General features: G+C 45.5%; 2 protein-coding genes across 2 annotated transcripts in view; both read right to left on the bottom strand.

Annotated features, from left to right (window-relative positions):
• Nucleotides 1–23067, bottom strand: part of MMD (monocyte to macrophage differentiation associated) — a 41237-nt gene extending 18170 nt beyond the window's left edge. Inside the window, exon 1 of the mRNA XM_051798035.1 lies at nucleotides 23012–23067. Within this exon, the coding sequence (XP_051653995.1) occupies nucleotides 23012–23052 (41 nt within the window). The 5' untranslated portion in view covers nucleotides 23053–23067. The remainder of the gene's footprint in view (nucleotides 1–23011) is intronic.
• A 68-nt stretch (nucleotides 23068–23135) lies between these two features.
• Nucleotides 23136–24016, bottom strand: SMIM36 (small integral membrane protein 36). Its single transcript, XM_051798040.1, has one exon. The coding sequence runs from the start codon at nucleotides 23463–23465 to the stop codon at nucleotides 23136–23138; it is 330 nt and encodes a 109-aa protein (XP_051654000.1). The 5' UTR covers nucleotides 23466–24016.
• Between the last annotated feature and the right edge of the window lie 1036 nt (nucleotides 24017–25052).

Here is a 25052-nt window from a genome sequence, read left to right as displayed (position 1 = left end):
AGACTGCCTGTGATAACCTGACTAGCTGCCTTAGTTCCCCTGCCTGTACACCATAATCTTATCTACTCCAAACAAACTTCCAAGCAAGGGTTATTCCACTACGTGAAGGGACCACGTCAAGCGTGTTTCCGTAAGATAAATGTGGTGTTGCCTCGTATTGTACAAATCAGGGCATGAATTAGGAGAATATTATGTTCTATTCATGCTCCTGTTGTGGAATCTAAGCTCTTGTTTACAGTGGGATTTTGAATGGTTCCAGGCCTCAACAAAAGTGATTAGTAGAGGAACACCGAAGCAAGCCACAGGTTTAGACAAATAAACCATACCCGGTGTTAACATCTTTTATGGCAGGACTGAGACAGATGGGATCTGCTGGCCGCTGCTGCCATGGTTTGTAAGTCATCTCCCCAGCCAAGCACGTCACCTCTGCCAGGTAACCACCTCCATCACAGGCAGCAGAGGGAAGTGTGAACATCATGACTTGGCTGGTTGTCAGGCTAAATCTGACTTTTCATGGCCTTCACGGCCCTCAGTCCCATTTACCAACTCTTCCTCTGTGCCAGAAGTGAGCAAAGGATTCAGTGGTAACAGTTTTGTAAACTGCCATGGCAAGAATTGCCCCTCAGATTCTGTAGTTTCAGGATGGAATAAGCTCTTCTAGTACGAATTGCAGATTTTGGTTGTCTCCAACAGGGGCTTGCTGCAAGAACAGCTGGGGCTGGGCCAGAAGGCAGGCACTTGTCTCATCCTTGCTCAAAGGGGAAGGCAGAGCTTGTTGCTGGAAAGGAGAGCCCTTGAAATGCAGAGCTGAGCTGGCTCCCTGAGAAACACATCTATTAATCTCTGAGGTATCGCTGCTAATAAATGGGTACAATCTGTCATCTGATTTAACGGTGTCACCGGTAATAAGGTTTCATATTGCTTATGTTACCTGTTAATCCAAAAGGAGCCAAGTTTGAGGACGCGACTGAAGAGCCCAGACCTGCACACGCAGCTACATTTGAACAGCTGAAGTGTCAGCAGTATCCCAATATCCTGGCTTTATTTTGAGGTAGAACCTGTGGTGGCACAGCTCCCTTCCTGCTCAGTACCACACACTCATCCTTGCATTCCTCGACCTCTGCCCCAGTAATTTGCACTCTCAGGCTGTAAAAACATTCGGGATCATGTGACATTGTGGACACCGTGACTGGAAAGCTGCTGCTTTGAGATTCTGATAAAAGCCTGGACTGACTCCTGTAAAATGAATGTGCTGACACCTTCAAAGGGGCACACAGAGTCCTTGGATCTTGTCTTCATCTTCTCTCATTCCCCCTGCTCCTCTTTGACTCTTTCTTCTGTCTCTTCCCAAGCCACTCCCATTTTCATTTCCTTCTATGCTGCCTTGGACATTTGATCTGGACTCTACCAGCAAACACATCACAGAGAGTTTTTCTCCTCAGTTTTCAAAGCCTGTTTTTCCACCTTTGTTCTGCGGTCACAGATCTCAAACGGGCGTAACTTCCTGTTCCATCAAAGATGTACAGATTCAAGATACAGTTAATAAAAATAATCACTGTTTCAAACTTGTTTACTTTGAATGAAAATAAGAACACTCTTATCATGAAGCCTGACTGAGTGGAACCAGCTTAAGAAGATCCCCAACCATCTTGACAGTGGTGATGAAAGTGGAAGATTTGTAGTTGGATGTCTGTGTCTCTTTAGGAGAGCACTAAATTACTCAACACACATATTGTTAAAGCAGTCCTGACCAAGAACATATTTTTAGTACTGATGACTCTTGTTGAACTCATCTCTGTAATTGCTTTTGATGATCTATTTAATCAGAATGCCTTAAAAAAAATCACAACAAAAGAAACCCCTTATTATGGACCATGGAACCATTAAATCTAAATCCTAAAAATTGGCATTAAGCATACAACATTAAGGAACAAAAACTTATTAGTTTGATTACTCACAAAGTATAAAAGAAAAGAGCCTTCGAATACCCAAAGTCCATTTGATTAAAAATGTTCATAAGACTAGAAATATGTCCTGGTGCACTCAGCCAGAATTTTAATAGATGAGTCAGAGTTACAAGAAGATGGAAGAACTTTTCTTACTTGAGTGCATCCCTGCTGTGGGGCACAATCAGGTAGTGTGCATGGAAGGAGTAATGTATTGAAAATGAACAGCCAAGGGCTCGTTAATAAGACATTTAACCTATTATTTTTACACTGGGAAAGAGAATTTAGTTCTAATCAAGGCTGTGAGGTATTTGTAAAACGGGTTGTCCAAAGTGAACCAAGCAATCTCAGTTTGATACCCAACAGACTCCCATTTGGCACCTAATAAAAGGTGTTCACATAGCAAATCTGTTACTAATTGCAATTCTTGACAGTCAGGAGCACAGGAGCTGTGTGGTTTGCCCTTATTATTTCTAGGTCAAATTTTACCCATGCAGAATCTCCTCCTGGCCCTTCACAAGCACTGTCTGCTTGTCTAGGGATGGAGAAATTTGTTCTCCTGGACTATTTATGAGCATTAAATTGTCACACATAGCCATAATTTCTGAGTCAGACATCAAATGCCTGTAGAACATTATGCAAAGAGAGGCACAGAAGTGGGGTCTGTAGTTTTCACCGCATTGCAAAATTGTCTTGAGTTGCACAAATCTATCAAACGAATATCAAGGACTTGCCAAAAGCTTCCTTTTCCCCACCCAAGATGAACATTTAATTGCCACATGAGATGTCAAGTGGTGAATGAAATCCTCTCAGGAGGTTATCTTAATAAAAGTAAACACCTCACACAAAAGCTGAGTTTCTTCTGGCCCTTTGGCACAGACGAGTCCTTATTACGAGCCTGCACAATAACAAGTCCCCTGATTTGTTAAACAGATAACAGAGAAGCAGCTCCCCAGCTGCCAAAACGGATGTATTAGTGACAAGACATTGCTAACATTCCCAGGTACTTACTTTTTGGAGTTGCCAGTGGTGACAGGCTGGCTCTGGAGGCAGCAGGGCAGCACACGGGGAGCTCTTGGCCAATGTAATGCAGTGGGGAGGTGAAGGAAGCTGAGCAGCACAGAGCCTTAATGAGGCAAAGGAAACGAGTCTGACAGGTGAAACTCCTCTCCACTCCCACTCTACACCGGTGAGTAAATCAAGCATTTCTGGTAAATAAGGGCGGAGAGAAATACCCTTCTGCCTTCTTTTGACTTCATAATAAACAGAATATGAGGATCCAGCCTTCCTGTCTTAGCAGTGCACATGATAAAGGAGGAAGGGGATGGTTTGGTTAAGGTTTGATTTAGAAGCTTTAGTGGTAAAGAGAACAAAGGGTTTGGGCTTTGTTAGCACATCTGAGGACACGTGGCAGCAGAGCTACCCTGAGAAAAGTTACACTCTGGGTCTGAACCAGGATGAGGAACCTGTTGGCTTTTTTTTTTTCCTTTCTGCAGACTGACCCAGATTTCTGCTTTATTTGACAGTCATTTTGAGCAGAGTGTGAAGGAGAAGCATCACTTACTGAAATGCATGTCAATGGTCTTGTGAAACGAGCGCCTCTCCCTCCCTCAGCCTTCTCCCAGTCTAATTAATAAGGTCATCCCACTGAAGGCAGGCTTATAAATAGCTTTCCAAACACTAATGGAATTAGTTCTGGCCTGGACAACTTTTCCAGGGTGACACAGGTATCTAAGAAGGGCTGGCTCCTTGGCATAGACAGCCACTCGCAGTAGAAATGTTGAAACATAAATATTTACCTGGTGTCCCAGCTCTTGTGCCAGCACTGACCTGAAATGGGATTATAGCATTGCTACTAATATAATAGAAAGACCTCCTGCAAGTAAAACAAGGGGTTTTAGAGGAATGGGCCTTGTATTAGATTACATTAGGCTAGATAATGAAATGTCAAATTCGGCTGAAGGTTTCTCTTTTGTCAGTATTTCTGAGGAAAGTGTATTTTTCATGGCCACAAACCCACAAGATTTTGTGGGGATAATAAACACTTACCTTGGGGAATAACACCAAAGTACTTCAAGTCAATAGGAATCATTCATATGACAGCAATTAATGGGAAAGCTCTAAACTCAGAAAAGAGAGATGTTTTAAAATTGACTATTTAAATTACCTGTGAACTGAGCCATTGAACTGCTTTGAGAGCAATGGCTGAATTTTAAAATTTGGTGGGAGGCTGGAATTTTATAATAAAAATAAAACCTAAATGTGTGCAGAAAATGTAAGCTCTGATTTTTAGAAAACTTAAAGCAAAGTGTAGAGAGAATGTATCTGACTTAGGGACTTCAAGTCAATGAGCTTTAAGTTCCTAAACAAAAGACAGACATGAAATTATACTATGATTATCTATGTGACTATTGAAGTTTAATTGCAGGAAAATAATGGAGAAATGTTATTTTGTAGTCATTTGGTCTGTGAATCAAACAATAGTCCTGCCATGTATTGCATTTCCAGTAGTAAAAAAAAGGCCACAGATTTCAAAATGCATATTGGGAAACCCAAAGAAGATCAAATTTGATATTAATCCATCTTTTCAATCAAATTCCTCCTGGTGGCATGTTCTGAATATAACCCTCTCCTTGATGAAGAAGCTGACAAAAGGGCAGGAGGTGCTTCATGTAGCTGAGAAAAGATCATGTCTTCAGAGAGGGAGAGAAAAGCAGCACTTTTGAGTCTCTGAAATGGCCTTGGACCAGCTGCACAAACTCTGAGTCATCAGATGAATCAAGTCTGTTGATGACTGAAGAGAACTTTTACTTCAAAAAATACAGAAGTATCTTGTTTTCAGATATTGATTATGTAGCTTTTCCTTTGGGAAGCCTTAGTCATAGAGGTGCCAGATTTCAAGGCTTCTTTAGAAATAAAAAATGTCAGGGGATTTTGGCTTTTAGCAATTACACCATAAAAAGATGGTGTCCCGTAGCCCCTGGAACATGAATCAGTTCCTCCAGCAGAAATCAGTATGTAATTTTGGCTAAGAGGCAAAGAGGGGGTTGTCAAAGGGCAATGCAAAGGTAAAATTTGCTCATAAAGAGAATTTTATACAAAAGGCCAAATCAGGACAACCTGACTCAGGAACTAAGCAGCTGTCATTGCCTTCAGGTCCAGTTTGGACCATACCATGAAGAGCACCTAAAAAATCACAGTTTAGATTCTTAAACCAAAAGGATGAGAGTCATGAGACTCTGTGTTGTTGCTGCCTTTAGGGAGTCTACAACAGAGAATAAAGAACTATTCTGATTGTACTATAACAGTAGATACTCTCAGTGTCAGTAGATCCTAAGGGACCAAGCCTTCCACCCCATCCTCCAGTTGCACTGATGGGGTCTCATCACTGTGGCCTGCAAAGAAAACCATCACCAGCTTTTTACCCCACTCTTGGGGTAAAAAAAGACCAGATGTTGGATTTTGGCATCCAGAAGTTGAGGCTTTTGAAGATCTTTTTAGCAACCTGTTACCCACGCAGAACTGAATTATTTCTCTTTGACCCCAATATTTTATAAACTCCCAAGTTTTTGCCTTGTAAACAGTAAATGGAAAATGTTCACACTTACAAAGCCAGAGTGAAGCAGTTCCATGTTTAAATCCCTTTCCACGGTGGACCATCTTTAATCAATGTTTATAATGTTGACATGCACAAACCTTTACTCTCCTTTCTTCTTCCCACCATTGGGTTTTTTTTTTCTCTGTGAACGTGTCTGCCATCCATAATCACTCTTAATACCTCATCTTTGACATCACAATCAATGAAGGGAAATAAGCTGTTACTTAATGGGGCTGACACAAAATCCATTTAAGTTAACGGAAAGACGCTCATTGTTTCCTATCAGCTCCAGGTCAGGCCAAAGTGAACAGTGGGTGGAATTTAGCCTGTCATTTGTCATCTGAGAGGAAATGATTTCTACATCCCACTTGGAACCGCTTAGAGATTTTAAACATATTTAGCAAAAGAAAACAAACCGATTTCTTGTCAGAGGTTAAATAGTTGAAATTTTACTCTCATGGGATGGTGTCTCATTTTGAGGTTTTTGAGGTAAGTTTGCTCGAATTGTATTATTTTTTATGATTGTGTCGTAGCTTAAAATGGTACTTAGTTTTCTCAATAGTTTGGGGAAAAAAAAAAAACAAATACAGGAGAGGAAGATCAAGATGAATGTAAGGCAGGGACACTGAAGAGGTGCCTGAATGCCCCGTGAGGGTCACGAAGCACCGGCTGCAGAGAGCTCGGCCTCGCTGGCAGGGGCTGTGAGGAGCCCAGCAGCCTTTTGAACTCCCTTTGCCCTTCCTGCCAGCCTCCTCCCAAAGCAGCTTGCTGACAGCCTGCTAGTTTTATTTTTTATAGGTTCCTTAAATACATTTGGAAAGGGAGAAAGCATCTCTAATGCACAGCATTGTCTCAGCTCTTCTAGGTTTTGTAAACAGACTTAATAAAATATGAATCCATTTTTTTCTCTGGTTCATAAATATTTACAAATATAATTCAGAAGCAAAATAAACATGTTCTTTACTAGAGCCCAACAAACATCAGATGCACTGTCCCTACCATGTTTCCCAATCTGAATAATGCTTGTTATCCTTGAGAAGAAAGAGTGGAGGGACTGGCAGGGACGGGAAGATCCAAGTGATCATCTAACTTGCAATTCCTCTGATATGTTTAGAGACTTGTTTTTTTCACTGTTTCTGCAGAAATAACTTCTGGTACTCAAGGACAAAACTCCAAATGTTCTTTCTCTTGGTTAGGGTATGTTACAGAGTAAAGGGAGTTCTGTTTCACCACGTCCCTTCTGGCTGACAGGAAATTCTTGGGATGTAACATTTAATCACTGGTGGCCAGGCCAAGTTGCTGAGAGGTCAGAGGACTTGCAAGAGAGACAGGGGCATCAAGAGGTTTGATTCCAGTGCAAATTTGTCTACTCTGCTCCAAACAGAGTGATTGCAAAACCATTGTTACTGCTATTGGCTACCTTTGTATCCAAAGGTGGAGGCCTTGCATCCACCATCCACTGAATTCTCAGTCTGTCCTTGAGTTAGAGTTATAAACTGTGTTATCTTTGATGGAAGGGATAAGTTTTCAGACAGACCCCGACCCAGACCTCTTCCTGCTGTGGTGGATAAAAGTGTACAGCATTCCAGTGATGTAAGTGTGTGATTGGACTCACACAAATGAGACTCTGACCCGTCACATAATTGATGGAAGGCCTAAAGGGAACAAAATTCCCTAGTAGGTTTTTGGGAGCCAGTTGCACACCGAGTGGACAAACAACAATCCAGAGGGGCACAGGAGTCCCTCAACCTGTTTTTCAAGGTTGGAACCTCAGACAGCAAATTCCCATCCTCCCCATTCCTGGGTTTTGAGGCTCAGCAGCAATATTTAAAGGTAGAAGTAGGTGGAACAAAATCAATAAACAGGCAATGCCCCTGAGGAAGAGCTGAAATAGAGGTGTTTGTGTGTACAGAGCGTGGCTTTCCAGAAACTGCTCCTTCCCTGTCACTTCTGAGCTGCTTCTGCTTATCCAGAGGGGAGCAGGAACCCTCACCGGGGCTTAACCTTGTTCTGCAGCCCTGGACATTATAACCTTCTTATCTGTAGCTCATGTGCAAAATTGCAAGGCCACATTTTTGGGAACGGAACGCAGAGCCTTGGAGAGAGGCCACGCTTTCAAAATCTGTTTCCTCAGTAGCTTCCCCCGTGGCGGGGACGCGGCGCTGGCAGCGGATCAAAGCCCAGGAATTCCTGCACTGCTCCCAGACCATTCCTCCTGGCTGAGGTCACAGCACTCTACCCCTTTCTGCTTGGTTTTAGCGGGACCAATTTTATAAATTCCAGGGCGAGGTGCGGCCCCGGGGTGAGGGTGGGGAAGGCACAGTGGTGCTCACCCCGCGTGTGCCACAGCAAAGCACCGCGGTGGCATCTGCCCTGCCCTGGGCTCACCCCGCTGGCAGCTGTGCCCTGCACTGCTCTTATCGCCTGCCCACGGCTCATTTCAAGCAGCCTGACATCTGATGTAAATAGGAATGGTGGTTTCTGAACCGCTTCCAGCTCCTCAGAACTTTACTGGAGGCTTGTAATAGCAGTCTGCTCAAATTGAAGGAAAGAACCCCAAAGCTGTCAGCAACCTGGCACTGGGGAGGTTTCAGTCAAAATGACAAACTTTTGATCAGAAATTTATAAAGGCACTTTCAGCTTTTCAGTGGAAATCCAAATTCTCATGTTTTGGCAGTAGAGCTATATTGGGTAAATTTTCACTAACATTAACCATTTAAAAGCTCTTTAGTGCCCGCCCTTCCAGACAAAAAGGAGGGCATCTCCTTCAAGGAAAGATGTCCCTCAGCAGAGGAGAGGTGATACTCTGGAGGAGCTCATCTCTCTCTCCTTTTGTTCTGGAGTTTTGGGGGGCAGGAGCCCAACCTTTGGATGGTGACATCAATCCCACACAAACTGAGGGATGCTCTCCTTGCATTCCTGCAGCATAGAAGGTTAAAAGAAATGGTCTTTAAACTCCAGGCTGTCTAGTGCACTAGACATAAGTGCTGCTTTTAGTCATCAATATATTGCTATTTAAAGAAGACTGGTACTTTTAAGTCTCCTGATTATTCATATTAAAAGAGTGTTTCTTTTTCATTTGAGATTTTATGCTGTCATGCAGACATCTCCATAATTAAATGTGTGCTTGGCTCTTTCTGTTTCCAGCTAAGTAGACATTAATAGGGAACCTACCAAAACCAACTGCCAGAAATTTTCCTGCACTTCAATTTAAAAATATTAATATTGAATTACAGTAATGATAAAAGTCCAATATGAAATCACAAAAGGAAATTTAAGGCTAAATCATTTTGGAATCATCCAAGATAGTTTGTTCAAACTGATATTTTTCTTACAGTTTCCCTATAGGCACAGCAGAGACCTGTTCTCCACCACCCAAAGGATGGTTTAAAAATAAACACTTTTAAGCATAAAATACAGCATAAAAGACTAGTACTGAAGTTGCAAAATCAACTAGGGAGCCTTTCTGTATATGTCTAATATTGCACAGTACTTAATGCCATAATCAAACAGCATTTTTCCTGTGGGAAAAATCCCACACTGGATAGTCTACACCCACTTTGGGAGCAGCTATTCTATATTTCATTTTTCAATATGTGGCCTAGGGCTTAATCCCAGCTGGGAGGGAGAGGTCTTATAAACTGCAGTCTCAATAATCTGATCTGATCCTGGGTCATTTACAGAGCAGCCCTAATCTAACTTGGGCGCCCAATCCGCTTGCTGAAGTTTTGCTGGGAATTTTTTTGTCTTTAGAATTTTCATCCCCTACAGTAAGAACAGTATCTCCTGATGCAGTGCCCACAGGGGAGAACTGCCTGGAGCAGCCAGGCCTCACTGAGTGAATAACCCCCTGCCCATTGCTTGGCTGTTCCCAGCTAGATCCCGTGTTCGTGGGGAGCAGATGGATGCTTGTGATAACCTGTAGATGGAATTGTGCTGGTGACTGGGGATCCTAAACATGCCCTTTGCACAGCCACTGCCTTGATCAAGGCTCTTCTCTGTGCAGGAGGGTTTTCATCTGTCACAACTCTGTCACAACTCCTGCCTCTGCTCAGGGCTGTGGAGTGGGGGCTGAGCTACACATTACACAACCTGCAAACTGAGCTGGAGGTCTAGAACAAGACCAAAATTGGATCAAGTCTTTTGCAACAAGTGAGTGGGACCTTAAATGGAGATGTTGTTTGTACTCATCCCTTTGCTGCTAAGGAGCAGAGAACAAATATTTGCACAACTGCCTTCACAAATCCAGCTCACATAAACCCTCTCCTGTCCCTGCAATAAAAAGCTGCCAGAAAGGTTGGCTTTCCATTAAACTTTGCAGTCCTACACTAAGCATGGCAAGGCAGGAATGAACCAGCCATTCTACTCAGCTTGGAGGGCACATCCTGAGCCTGTCTTGGGAGCTGTGACTCCAGTGCAGATGGTGGGAGCCAGGTCTGCTCTCTGGACCTTTATTCCAGCTGTTTGGCTGCACAGCTTTATGTCCCAAGTCCTGTTTTTAATACTGAAATGTAAAACACAACTCAAGCAGTTCAGAGTATCTGTTTTGGTCACAATTTACTCTCTGCAAAGAGGGTTTGATGGAGGAAGGATGGAGAACAGCAGCATGAAGACATGAGTTCTGCTCATCCCCATTTCAGTCCCAGCACCCATGAAGGACAAATCATCCCATGAGGGATGAGGGACTGCATCCCAGTCATCTTGCACTGGGTTTGGAGCTCTGTGAGGATGAGCCTCTGCAGGGGTTCCCACCCTAACCCCCCCATACCATGCTGCTGGTCACAGCATGGGCCATGGTGTGTCTGTGCCCGCTGGTAATTTTTGAGAGTTCCCAGCTCAGAGGTGACTGGGACGATTCCCATCCTTCTGTCAAACAGGAGGTGGCAAAGCTGCTCTTTTTTGTTGTCAAAAATGGACATGATAGCAGGGGATGCAGCCTGAGCTAAGCACATGGGAATGCAGCAGCCACTCTGTGCCTGCCCCGGGGAGCTCTGCCAGCTCACCTCCACCCTGACCTCACATAGCCCTGCTATTCCAGCTCCCGAGTCCAGCTGGGAGCAGCGGCTTTGTCCTCAGCGCAGGAGGAGGGTTTGTTTTGACGGCAGGATAATTAACGTGCCTCAGCTCCAGGGCTGTAAAATCCCTGGGGAGACCAGGCATGTCTGATTGGTACCGTGCCACAGCCAGGTGAGCGTAACACCACCTCCCTGCTGGGGGGTGACCGCGCTCAGCTACCTGGCTGCAAAAACTACAGCTCTTTTCCTCATTTTATAACGGCAAAGCTGGTCTCCACTGACCATTCCACTTGGAAAAATGCCTCCCAGCTGCCTGGACAGGACACAGTGAGAAACCATCAGCTATGGTAAACTTTTTTTGATGTGATCAAGGACTTGAGGCAGCCCTGGAGGAGCGAGCCCTGTCTTCTGCTGCCCTGCAGAAGGAGTTATTAAAAATGGGCTAAAACCAGCAAACTTAAAGCCATCCTTAATCAAAGAAGCCCTTGGTTGCTGGAAGGTTCTGCTCTGCAGGGCAATCCCTGTCTGGTGCAGCCAGACTTTTGTGATTTAAGGCCTCAGGGAATTATGTATATGCACATTCATCCCTTCATATGGCAACGTCCACATTCACATATGGCTGCTCCAGAGTCTGCCCCGGTTTCACAACCAGTAATCACTGTCTTTTCCTCCTTGGCTCTCCTTTAACCAAACCATTCAGTCCCAGTTTGGGAATACTCAGCATTGGATAAATGCACTAAAGCAGCAGCAAGGACAGCTTTGCTGACATTCCTCCCATATTCCAGTGTGGTTTATTTCATGTTCACCACGGCTTATTTTTTTTTTTTTTTCACTTCACCATTATTTGTGCAAATAAACTCTGCAAATATGAATATAGAGCCATACTGGTTTGTATGGGTATTTGAAATTGATAGAAAAAATTACCTTTCCTACAGATTTTCCATTATACTGATAGAATAAATTACCTTTCCTCAAGGTTTTCCACTATATATCAACTTCCATTATGTGTTGAACACTGACATGAGAAGGAAACCTCTGCCATTACAGCCCTGTGCAAACATGGTTCACTTCCAAGCTTTCTGTCTTACTACTAAATAAATATGTGTGCAAGATAGCACGTGTGTAGTACTACAGAAGACCATTATTTACACAACTTCCAAACCTGTACAAATTCTAATGTATAGTTCACACACGAAGCATGTTCCAAGACACGGAGCTGCAGCGGATTTTCCACCTGTGCTGACACTACATCAAGGACCAGAAACCCAAAACGTACAGCAGAGACCAAACCTGTGTTATCCTCAGCTGAACCCAAATGAAGTGCCTTGTCACCTCAGAGGAAACTAAATCCACCTCAGATCTGAATTCCCTCTGGAGGTACCCGTCCCTGTCCCTTGGCTGTGAGAGCAGACTGGATTTCCAATCAGGCACTCAGGTTGGTAAAACAGAGGAGTGTTTCCACAGCCAGGAGCTTGGGCTTGAGATCTGATTGACCCAATAACACTACTTCTGGAAGAAATCACCCAACAAAAAGTGTAAAATAAGGAAATTTTTCAACACCTGAAAGGCAGCAAGATGCCTGGCCAGTTTTGAAACTTTTTGGTAAAAAAAAACCCAAAAATTAATCTGAGTTTTATCAACCACTGACAAATATTTTGGTTTTCTTTACAAACTCTTTCATTTCACTTGTACAACAGCATTGCCAGGTTAGACACAGCTCCTGTAAGCCTTGCAAAGGTGTTCACATATCACACAGATATCCACACACACACAGTCAGGGCACCCAGGGTTTGCCAGCCAGGCTTGACTGCAGGAGCGATGGGCAGGGGAACAAAGGGGTGATTTACACCAGCTGAAGATCTGGGCTATATTTTGCAACAAACCTCATGCAAAGTAAACATGTCCTTGCATCATAAACCATAGGAGCCAAGAAACAGCTCTGCTGGAGGAGCCATAGAATAAGGAGAGAACAAGCCTGTTCAGGTTAAGAGCTCTGTGTCTAAAAACATGTCCTGACATATTCACAGAAGGTTAGGTATTTTTGAAGTCGATTTTCCTTTTCTTGCAACTCCCCAATCCTCTGAGCTCATTAAAATGAAGACACTCTAATTTCCAGGAGTGGCCAACAGGGAAAGGTCAAGGAAGGACTTCTTTGTAATGTTGATTCTCCAATTCCAGGGAGAAGAACAGCAGGGTTTTCATTAAAACACTGTCAAATGATAAATTACTGCACTGTCAAAGGAAAGTAGGACTGCTATTACCTTATATGCAAATGGTAGTGAAAGAAAAGACGTGATGATTTATAGCTTGTGTACAGGTCTACCTGAAACGGGATCTTGGGTTGACAAAAACAAGGGTCTGGTTACCAGCAGCTGCTCCTGGTTGGGTATGGAGCAGCCAGAGCTGCTGCATCAGCAGCATTACACATCCCCTCTGGATGGAGGCTCTGTGGGGGTACATCAGGACTCCAGTTCTGAAGGTGCAAAGTTACTCAGAGAAGAGATGCTTTAGGCAGATACTAAAATGAAAAAGAAACAAAGAAGCAATTTTTGCTGTTACACCAAACATCAAACAAAGCAAGACAGCCCTGGGAACCCATTGAGATCTGTGCTGGACAGGACACTCAGTCTTTAGGGAGGGACTCGAGTGTAAAATCCAGAGCTGCTGCTTGCCACTTTGTGTTTTGTGTTTCCATGGATAGATGCCAGGGGAAGACAGTCTGATTAGACAGATTATTTTAGTTCGAATTGAAACAAATCTTTGATTTCATTCATCCCATCTCCACTTGAAAAACACCATCTGTCCACTACAAGGCATCCTGACTTTCAACTAGGAAAAAACACTGCTCGAGGCCTCAAAGGGGGAACAAAGTGAGGTGCTGCCTGTCCCGGGTGCAGCTCTGATGCCAGGGGTTTAGGGTGTTCACAGCTGTAACTGCCTTTGTCTCCAAGGAAAGCTTTCCTCAAACCCATGGGTTGGATCTGAGGACCAAGCCGCTGTCTTTTAACAGTTAATTAGCTGGAGCAATTAGTGGTCATGTTGTTGTACAAAGAGCAACAAAGGGAGTGTGAAAACCACCAGTCAGAGAGTGGCTGGACCTGAAAGCAGGGAGGGATGGCAGAAAACTGGGGCAGCACATCCAGGGCGGGACACAGGCTCTGGAGTGTGGCAGCCAAATGGTAATTGTGGTTGTATCCATGCAAATTTGGGCCCCTCTGCTGCATTGTACCTGCACTTAGGTCACCCCTGGGTATTTCCACCGAAATCCTGTTGAATTACCTCAAGTAAACTCCTGCCTGCAGCAGGGAAAGGGAGAGCAGAGCACAGACCTGGTCCAGGGTCACGCCTGAGTCCAGAGCAACAGAATCTGGCCCCTGGAAATCCCAAAAGTGCAGCATGGAAAGACCAACGATTTGTGGGGAGACACCAACTGCACATGATGTGCTGTACCTGCATCCCAGAACATGATTTTTAGAAAGCTGATGCTTGGGCCAGTAGTTGCTTTATGCAGTTGACTGTCAAATCATCCGCCCTGTCCCTTGAGCTTCTGGAGAAGAGAACAGGGTGATCCAAGGTGAGGAGAAGAATGAGAATCAAGCTGGGGTGACTTCTGCAAATTTAAGATACTGTAATACAGGGTTAAAATGGAAGCATTTGCAATCTTTATGCAACAGGCTGTAATTATGTGCACAAAGACATGTCTCTGCCTGTGTAGGTGTATGCATTATACATTAATATGGGTATAACAACCAAAGAAGCTGATATAGTTGCTTCTCATTCCATATTATCCTTTTATTAGGAGATGTGCACTATGATGGTTTCAGGTTTTTAAATCCATGGCAAAATATTAAAGCCCTTTCTGCCTTCACCACGTGCAGGAGCCTGTGCCGTGCCAGGGCTGCACCTACAAACCCAGTTCTCTCTCTGAAGCCTTGTCCTGCTCCGGTCATCTCAGGCACTTGCTGTCCCCATCCCAGGTTAAAGTCATGATCAGACACACTGTAAGTTCTAAGCCCAAAGTGCCCCTTTGAACTCAGGGCTTATCTGAGCCCTTGTTGCCTTCTGGCGGGTTATTCGGCGAGTTTGAGACGACGGATCTGGCCGACAGAGGTTTATCTGCTAAGACAGATGCCTGTAGCAGCAGAGCTAATCTGGAGTGCCCTGTAGGAGCAGAGCTAATCTGGGGTAGCACTTAAATCAAACGAGAGCAGCAAAATGCTGCTGACCCAGGAGGATGCTCTGGAGCCCTGTGCTAACAGGGTGCAGTGAGAGGAAGCTGCCCACGCTCCCAGCACTGTGCACACTGCTCCAACTCGGACACGTGTCTCGCCTGGCCCTGCTCAGGATGTGCCACGGTGCCATTCACAAGGTCCTGGTACTCATCCTGTGGGAACTGGCCTCTGAAGGTAGGCAGCTAAGATCCAGCTTTCACTCCCTCTGTCTGCACAGGATGGGAAGTGCCCAGAGATCCAAGGGTACAGACAGGTGAGAGTGCTGCTGTACACCTGCCTGGAAATCAGGAATAGGAAAAGGCTGGCCCTGGTCCAGTCCAGGTAAGCCTTTGCTACATGTAGAAACAAAGAGAGGTGCTTCACCCTTGTGTGATGAGAGCACAGCCTGGGCTTAAGCCATTTGCCTTCATCCCTTTCATCCAGTAAATATGCCTTGACTTCGGCTCTAAAAAAAATGGAAATGGGCTCCTGTAACATCTGTGACTGCAGGTTACCCTGAGTGCTTCCCAGCAGACAGGGCACAAAAAAACCACAACCCGTGTCCTCCCAAGCAGCTGTTAAACAAAACAGGAAAAGGCAGCCCTACAGCATGACCCTGCTTTGAAGCTCTGCCCTGAGGGCCAGGCTTGGGTCACCTGTGGGAAAGCTTTAGCAGGCACCATTCACCCTCTGCCCCCTGCCAGAGCTGGAACCTTGCTTTTCCTTCTTGCCTCAAACACAACTGCCTTCTGCTCTGAGGAGCTCTACCCCAGGCTGGGGCATCCTGTCTTTCACTGCACACCAGGAGAAAACAGGCAAAGAAATAAACCCACACGTTCACCCTCAGCAGCTGAAGTAGGGAAAGCGTTTTCTGTCTGCAAAAGGGGAAGAGCAGCCAGTCCATCTGCAAAACAGTTTCCCATTAACCAGCCCATGATAATATCTTACATGGCCCTAATGGCAGTTTAACTGTCACCCCAAGAAGCAGATGGACTTTTGTAACACCGAGAACACAAAATCACAAGAGGAGGGAAGCCCCAGGGTCTGCTGGCAGGACAGAATTGGTTGGAGGGAAAGAAAAAGGGTCCTCTGTCCCTTCAGCTCTCTTGAGGCAACAACAGGGGAGCAGCATGTCCCTTCCCAAGCCAAATAACCCTGCCAACACAGTTGCAAAAGCACACAGATTTGACAATGATGAGCCATATCTTCTCCTCCAGCCATGGCTTAGCCCTCCCACGTGTCCAAGCAGTTCTCCATCCTCTGCCACCGTGGATTGGTGAAAACCTCCATCCTCCCAAGGAACTCACACACCACCATGTTCTGTAAATACACGTCCCAAGGACGTGGTGTTAATACTTCACAATTATTTTTTTCCCTGCCAGAATGAGTTAACACTGGAGTCTCTGTCCTGGCTTCAAATTTCCTGGCTTTCCCCTGTCTGCGTCAGGACATAATTCTTTCCAGCCAGCCTTTTCCTCAGATGTTCAGAGTTAGCATTGGGATCCCTGCCAGCTCTCCTTCCCAAAACAAACACGGAGCCTCCTGATGCCAAAGATTTGCCTTCTATTCAGTTCCCCAGGGATAGAACTCTTGGCTTTACAAGCAATGCCCCGATTTTCATTTCGGCCTATGTATATAAATAAAAATGCAGCTTTACAGAGCCTTGTCTGCTCTAGAAAAGACTTGATGGCGTGTCCCTACAAGCTGTCTCTCTCCATCAACTGTAAATAGAGCTTCAATTAATTAATGAGATTATCTGCCAAGTTAGTACACATTGTTTCAGCAAGGAAAATAAGGCTTATTGTCAAATTGCTTTTTGCTGGTGCAATCATGGCAGCAGCAGAGATTTTGCTAGTAATAAAACCACCCACCCCTTATTAAACCACCCTGGTTCCAGTGTAAACCTGGTCTAAAACTAATGCCCTGAAAAGTGATAAAATACTATTCCCATCTCGGTAAAAAGCTTTTCTTCCCCTCCAGCAACTCTGAGTTCACACCTTGTCTGCCGTGGTGACCTGTGTGCTTTGCCTGGAGGGCTGGAAATTGCAGAGCTGCTGGTGGCTGATGAGAAATGATTCAAAGGAGGTGTTGCCCTGAGCCCTGCAGAGAGCAAAGCACAGCCCTGCAGGGGTACAGCTGAAATTTGGACAGAACCTTTCTCTCTGCCCAGGGACGTGTCCTTCAGGCTTAGGACAGGTGAAAGGTGTGCCCTCCAGCAAGCCAAGGCTGCTCCCTCTGCTCTTGGAAGGAAAACAAGTGGGTTTCTTCTTTTTGAGGAAACAAGTTTGTGACTTATGTCAAGTTTATGCTTAATATGCTCCTGAGAGAATGGGAAAGAAATCACCTGTTAAAAGTACTTATTCAGTCCATCGAGAACTGCATTTTTGGTTGTTGGGGAGGGTAAGAGGTACAGTGGTCATAGGGAATGCACAGGGCATGTGCAGACATTAAATCAACTGCTGCCACTCATGAATTTTTTCAATACACCTTTTATGCTTATGACATTTGTTTCATGCATGCCCAGTTTCCAGCAGTAAACTTGAGGCACCTCCCATTAATCCTTCAGTACTCTGGGGCTCTGTTTTGTCCTTTGAAAAAGGCAAAGGTGGATGTGCCCAATCCTTGCCTCCTCTCCCCTTTCTTGAAAGGTTTAGCCCTAGAACTGGCACATTTATTTTATATATAAGAAGTGGCTGAGCTAAAAATAGAAGGTGAAAAATATTGCCTAATAAAGTTACAAAAAATATTGATGATTTAGGAAATACAATTCCTAAAAATAGAGCTGGATGCTAAGCCTGTATTCTTTGCTCATCTGAAGTCAATAGCAATTAAATTCAGTGTATTTTTAGATAATGAAGAGCTATATCATGTGCCCAATCAGCTTCAATACTGAAGGAGTGTGAAATGTGGGTGCTTAAACAATATGTCCAGGTCTTCTATGCATTCAGGAAGAGACACAAATATATAATCATTCATAATTAACAATTTCTCTATAGCACCACCCATGAAAGGATCTCGTGTTCCTTCATAAATATTAATTAAATCAACCCAACACTCCACTTGTGTAACAATTATTGCTGCCATTAACAGATGGAGAAACTAGGGCACAGCTTCATTGCCCACACAGAGCATCTGCTGCAGATCTGGGATGAGACTGACCCATCCACAGCCTGGGCTGAACCATCAGATGCTGGATTCGGATGCCTTGTGACAAGGATCTGCCTCCAAAAGCTGCTCCCCGTTTGTCACGTTAGGGTGGAAATGCCTTTTTGAAATGTTAATGTCACACAGCGTCAGTATTAGAGAGGGAAACTAAGGAGCAGCGTCTCCAAGGAAACCAGCACACGTGAGGAGGAGGGAGTGAGGAGACTAAAGCAGGAGCAGAACAGGAGCTAGAGTTGGCAGCTGTTCTGCTTTTCCCATTTTTTACATTTCTGCTATGATTTTCTCTTGATAAGTCAGATACCTTCCTGCTGTGAATGCCAGGGCAGCTTATTTATAAACAATTAATTTAGCTCTCCATCATCCAAGCGTGAAGAACCAGAGCTCTACCTCAGAGCCCTGACAGCTGCCCCAGGAGCCCTCCTGCTTCCCTCCTGGGCAGCAGCAGCCACCAGCAGAGCCCAGCACACATCTCCCCATCCCTCACACCTTCCCCACGTGACATCCTCGCTGCAGCTCCAGCTGCCATTCCATCCACCACTGAGAGCAGCTATTCCAGGTCAGGCTGCAGGAGCCCCTCAGGGACACCAGCAGGACACGTGGATTTGCTTTCAGCCCCCAGATCCCACCTGATGGGACAGATTCTGCAGTGCTTGGGGGAGTCACGGAGTCATTTGGGCTGGAGCAGGACCAGGAGACCCAGCCTGATGCTTTGCCTTATAAAAAGGACACAGGTAGCTCAAGATACTTGGGTTTTAATCCATCTAAAAGATGACAAGTGGGCTGTAGGGCTCCCCAAAGCATGAAGCAGTATTGGCCCATGGCTGGAAGAACAGTATTTCCAATTAAACTCCCAACATCAATTCCTGCCTCTTGGCATCCCCACCAAAGCACCAACATCACACAAGCTGAATCACTGGTAACTCAAGGTGATGCAGTTCTAGGCAGCAAAAACTATTCTAAAGTCCTTCTTACAGCCCAGGGGTTTGACTTGGACATGTTACTGTGCTTCTGTACTCAGCACTATCAGAGGATGAGCGTTTCCACCATGAAACAATGTGCAAAATGAGACAAGACTTATCCCTTTTCAAATTCAAAACAATCACAGCATGGGAAGTAATTCTCTCTTGTGAATATGGGTTAGTCTGTCTGGACTAATCCTCTACTCATATGCAGTGGCTTATTAAGGATTTTAAAAAGAAATCTGAAGGCTCAGATAGTATGTTTACAGTGGAACAGGCTCACATGAAAGATGTACTTTCAGGGAATTTAATGACATGTTTGATTTGAACTAATGTTGGAGAAATCTAGAAATCCTTTTTTTTTTCCTGTGTTGTTTCTGTGAAACCCTTTAATGAAGGCTTTACAGAAGCAGTAATATGTGATTTTAAAAGGGCACTAAAGCCAACTGAAAGCGAGCCAGTGAAGACTGAATTCCTGTTTCCTGCAGAACAGCAATAAATCCTCCCAGCACCCCTCAGTTCCCTCCATATTACAGAACTAGAGATCAGTGCCATGGTGACCACAGGTCACTCAAAGCAGGTGTTGTAAGGCTCTGTGTCCAGGGTTTGCCCAGATTTAATGTGGCTTGTTCATCAACTCCTCTGTTCCTCCTGCTCCAGGCATTTTTTGTGGGAGTATATTTTATTTCATTCTCTTTGAACCTACCAGGGTTAGTTCATAGAGTGGAACTCAGGTGCATCCCCTGCATGCCAAGCTGTATAGTAACCCCCTTATGAACTGCATAAATGACTAAGAAGAGAGAAATCTCAGTGCAGAGGGCAGAAGAGCAAGAGAAAATAAATGCAGAGCAGACACATGGAGCAAAGAGGAGTGGGAACAGGAGCCCCATAAGCCAAGGGCAAAACTGGAAATAGAGAGTATTTTCTAAATCCTTGCCTGTCCATCCAATGTTCTCCAACTCATATTGCTCCTGAATAAATGCTAACACAATTTTACCAACACCTTGCTCCTTTGCAGGTAGCACCTGCTCCAGAACAGTATTTCTGTGCTGGATATCCTGGCCCTAAGCACTGCCTAATCCTCTGGGCAAAGCACACACAGATAGGCACGGGTAGGATTAAGCAAGGCACAAACCCAGGATCGACTGAACAGGGTTGGAAGAGCCAGGCACAGAGTATGTGCAAAGAGCTGCACAGGATGCTTTTCAAACCACGTGAATTCCAGCAAGGAACACACATTTTACACAGCACGATTTAGGGAAAATAGAAAATAGCAAAACTGCTCTGAGGATATTTACCCCCATTTTCTCACAGTGGTGCAAAGGACGTGGCAGAGGACTGAAAGCACTCGAGGGAATGCAGCTTCAAGGGTGATTTCTGGTAAGCTTGGCCTGATAAAAGCCCATTTGCATGCATTAATCCTGCCACAGTCATTAAAAAAGCGTGGTAGCCAAGACCTCCACAAAGCAGTAATTTCACTGGCAGTGACTTGATTACTTGGAATTCTTGGTACATACTCCAGGGCTCTCTCACTGCTTTAATACTCCAGTATTGTTCTAGTACAGACAAAACTAAGAAAGCCATTTTATCCCCATTGGGAAGGCAAAGTCCTGATGCACTTCAGTTTCTCATTTTCCAGAAGGGGATTTATCCTCTGTTTGCCTTCCTGCTATCAGGAGAAAAGTGCCATTTGCTGCTTTTGCCTCCACGTTTCAGGGCAGAGTCCACCAACTCTATCACAACTGATAAATTTCCTTATGAGTGAACACTGTGCTCCAGGAAACTGCTCCCAGCCTCCCTGGGCACCACTGGCAGTCCACGGCCCAGCTTCCAAAACCAGCAACTTCCCACTGAGTTTCAAGGAGCCAGGGGTCTGTGGTGGGTGTACACAAAAGCTTTGCCATTAGAGGAAACTATCAGGAGGATTTCAGCTGTCTGAAAGTATTTATCAACCCAGCCTTGCCAGTCAGTATTACAGAACCAAACACGTGGCAATGATATGGCACACATGGAATCACTACATTATCTGCATGACCTTCATCAAAGAACCACAGAGCTTTTCTGTTGGCATTATGACACCTCACCATCAAAGAAAACAGTTCTTTGGGATATTTTTGAGCTCTTTTTAGTCCCCCTGAGGTCTTCTTAGCAAAGATTATTATTTCTGTTCCCTTATGCCAGGGATCCCTTATCACAGAAAGGCTCCTAGCATGTGAGATGATACATGAACACACAAAAAGCTTTTAAGAGCTTACAGGCTGAATAGAAGGCAGATGGGAGAGCCCAAGAAAAGACAACAGTGGCCTGCCTGGGTGACAGTGGCCATGACATATGAGCAGCTTAGTCACTGCCAAGTTTTGCCAAAGCAGCTACAACTCGCAGTTGAATAATTGCACTTTTTCATTGCTAAATAACAAAAACAACACTCAACATAATTATTTCAGTTTGATACGTGGAAGAGGACCATGCCACCAACTTCAGATTTATTACCATTTCGTCACATCAAGGGTTTAACTCCAGCACCCAGCTCTCAGGACCCTTCCTTCCAAAACCAGGCATGTCCATAACTCGCCGGGGTGCAAAAGACAGCTTGAAAACAAAACTTGGGTTCACATACAAGAATTAAGAAACCAAAAGAAAAACCACTAATGATTCTGGCTCCTTTTCTTAAAATACAGTTAAATGAAAAGATACTCTCTAGATTTCTTTGCCACTGCCAGGATGTTCTGCGGCTGATTCATAATCCAGCACGTCTGGGGATGCAGCACAGGCTGACAGTTCCTACCCAGCTGGAGTACAAAACATGCAATCCAGCCAACAGCTTTGTTCAATTGTGGTTTATTTCTGGAAGTATTTAAAATGCCTGTCCTGAAGGCATTAGGACCACTGCAACCCAGTGAGTCATCCACCTGACACAGACAGGTAATAAGTCTCACTGTGTTTACTAAAGCTTTCTGTAGGACTCTGTGGGTGCTTCACATTAAGATGATGTAAAACAGCCCAAGGGACAGACACCTACAACAGTCTGGGGTCCAGGGCTAATTTTCCCTTAGTAACCAGTTAAAATCCACCAGTTAAGGAGCACCACATACAGGAACTTGAGCACTATCTAGAGGGACACAGTAACCTGGTGTTAAACATCCCATTAAGCACTGAGAGGGAGAAACCCAGCAGGATGAAGAAGAACATTGTGAACCAAAAAGGCCTTGAGCTTGTAGCTACCAAACTGTGGGAAGAACAACAGGAGCTGATGCAGATAACATTAGACTTACTGGAGATGCAATAACAGCCTTCATGTGGCTCAGCTGGAACATGATACAGCTGAAGGAAGGTTCAGGGGGGAGAGGCAGGGTCAGGCATGTGGAGATGCTCACTGGAAGCCAGGATGGAGGGTCAGAAATTCCTGTTCCAGTGGGACACATGGCAGCCATGACTCACATATCACATTACTGGTAAATTTACCCCATTTCACGCTGTCTCTTGGGCAGGAGACATCACACCCAGCTTTTCCAGGAAGCATATTGTATCCCATCAGGGTATTTATGGGGGCAAGGGGTAAAGAGTGCCCCGTAAGAGCAGAGCTCATGTTCTACCTATGAAAAATAGGCAGGTATTTGGCAGGTAGGTATAGGTAGTGCCCTTAGGGGAGCTCACAGACAACATGGAAAGTATTAAATTCTGATGGGAGCAGCAGCTGGCTCCTATCAGAAAGACACTATCTGTACCCTTTTAAAATCCTTAGTGTTTCTTTTCTCCCTGGGAACAGCCTACCAAGGTCATCTGCACTCTGCTGGCCGAGGAAGATGTGCCGAGGCTGCAGCACAGCTCGGCCCGTCCGGGCGGGATGCCTTGAACAGCACCGCGTTCCTGCAAAAATAACTGTGCCAGGCACAACTCGAGACTGAACCAAGGCCCCTCATCAGTGCCGGAGTGGATGAACAGCGTCACTGCTTCCCACTGCCAGTGGGCTGCGAGGCAGCGGCAGCGCTGATGGAAATGAGTCTCTTTATGGCTGGCAGGCAGAACTGCAAGCTCATATCGATGCAGAGCACAGCTCGACATAAACTGACCCCCTCGGCAACGGCACCGTATCAAATAAAGCGGCGTCTCAACTTACCTTGTGAGCGCGTTATCCTTTTGCGAACGGGCAGTAAACATAGCAGGCGAGGCAGGCGGAGCGCAGGTCCCTTCACACAGCAGTAGTCCTTTCCTCCTGCAGGTCGGCGGGGTTTTCGGTCCCCTTACACAGCAGTAGTCCTTTTCCCCTGCAGGTCGGCGGGGTTTTCGTAGGCGGAGATGAGCCCCTTCGCCCAGCGGGTGCCGGGGGAGCCCTGCTGCATCACCACCAGCCGGATCGGGGGCTGGGTGTCTGCGGGGACCTCAGGAGCGTATTCCTTGCTGGGATCCTTCCCCCTGCAGTCATAGAGCACGCAGGAGATCAGGAAGACCAGGAGCAAAATAACATAACTAGACACCAGAATGATGAGATTCAAGGTAACGGGGTCAATCTCCAGATAAAACTCCATTTGGTCCCATACTCTCGAGTGCAAACCCGGAGAATGAAGTTTCATATGCACGAGTGAGCGGCCGGTGGCCGATCAGAATAGATGTATTGGCTTTGTGGTAAAAATACACTAATCCTCGGGTCTCCTGTAGCAATGGATTTCCCTGAACCGGACGATTAAAGCAGCTCAGTTTAATAACTTAAGCTCCTTCTTTTAATGCCACGTTGCCTACAGTGGCAGAAGCTAAATTTGATTGCTGTATTGACAGGAAAACAGCCCCCTTGCTCAGGGACCATCTCTATCCTCGACAGGCAGGTACCAAAATGTGTTTCTCCTACAGGCATTTTGCAGAGCCTTCCTTCCTCAGGTGGGTTTGGGCTTCTAGGCTGTAAAAAACTGACCTGTGCAATTAGTAAATGAATTCAGAAATAATTAGGAAGTCATTGCAAAGTAACTTTTCTCAAAATCCCATGAGCCTGCTTCTGCTTTCGACTAAGACCTTTCTGGGCTAGTGCTACAGAAGGGTTTTAAAGTGAATTAAAGATGTTTATTACCCAAGTCCCTATCAGGATTACAGGGACACGTCACACTGCTGTGTCACACATGGCCCAGCCAGTCCTTGCACAATCTCCACTGCAGGATCCTGCTTCCCACAGGCTGCTCCATCCCCTTGGAGTCTCCCACATGTGAGAAGGTACAACATAGAGTTTCTTTAGCCTGGGCACTGCTAATTTATTATTCCTACACAGATCCTCTGCTTTCTGAAAAGAAGGGGAAGTTTGCAATGTGGCTGTTCCCTGCCTGGCAGCAGGGCCAGGCTCCCAACCCAATAAAACCTCCAAGGACCTATTGCACCTTCCAGGGTTACATCTCTGAAGCTGCTGAGTAAGGAGGGACACGCACAGCTGCCACACATCACACACACAGTGAGTGCTTAGAGAGACCACCCCTCTTCCTCCAAAATAGAGATGTCCCAGTGTGTGACACCAGGAAGGCAGACTGGAGGTGGTGTCAAGGAGCACCACAGACCCCACATCAGCACGCTCGCCGCTCCACCCGAAACTCTGAGGTTTTGGTTACAGCACAGCAGGGTTTTAGGAAGGGATTAGGCTGTCCCAGGTCTTAGCACTGCCAGAGCTGTGGAAAAGGGCTTTATGTGTCAGCGGGAATCCAATCTGGCGCGTCTAAGCTGTAAGAAATATGTCACGGGGCCACCCTGCTGCCATCGACCTCAGCACATGCCGCTCGTTTTAAGGTCAACATCAGCTGCGTCCCCCACCATCTGCCCTCACGGCTCTTTAGCTGAGAAGAAGTTGGTATCAAGGAGTAATCCCAAGGCTGGCACTGCCAGGGCACGCTTGGCGGGCAGAGGGAACCCAACAGCACCCAGGATGCACATTCATGTGACCCCACAGTTGTGTGTCTGTCACATGTCACGAGCTGTGTCTGAAGGAGGGCAGGCACTTGGCTCTCAGACATGGGTTAGATGAGCCTGAGATTTTTTTTCAAGACAGGCTCTTAATTATGCACTTTCCTTCCAAAGTGATGGCAACCAGAACTGGGATTTGGGTTTCAGTGCTCACTGGAAAACTCAAAGTGATTTGAAAATCCCTCCAAAGTGTTCATGAACACCCAGGCCTTTGAAGGGCAAAA

The sequence above is a fragment of the Manacus candei genome, unplaced genomic scaffold (assembly GCF_025592945.1).
Source record: "Manacus candei isolate 608988 ecotype Guabito, Panama unplaced genomic scaffold, ASM2559294v1 h1tg000047l, whole genome shotgun sequence".
In the NCBI taxonomy this organism is placed as follows: Eukaryota; Metazoa; Chordata; class Aves; order Passeriformes; family Pipridae; genus Manacus; species Manacus candei.
This window is presented reverse-complemented; position numbering and strand designations above follow the sequence as displayed.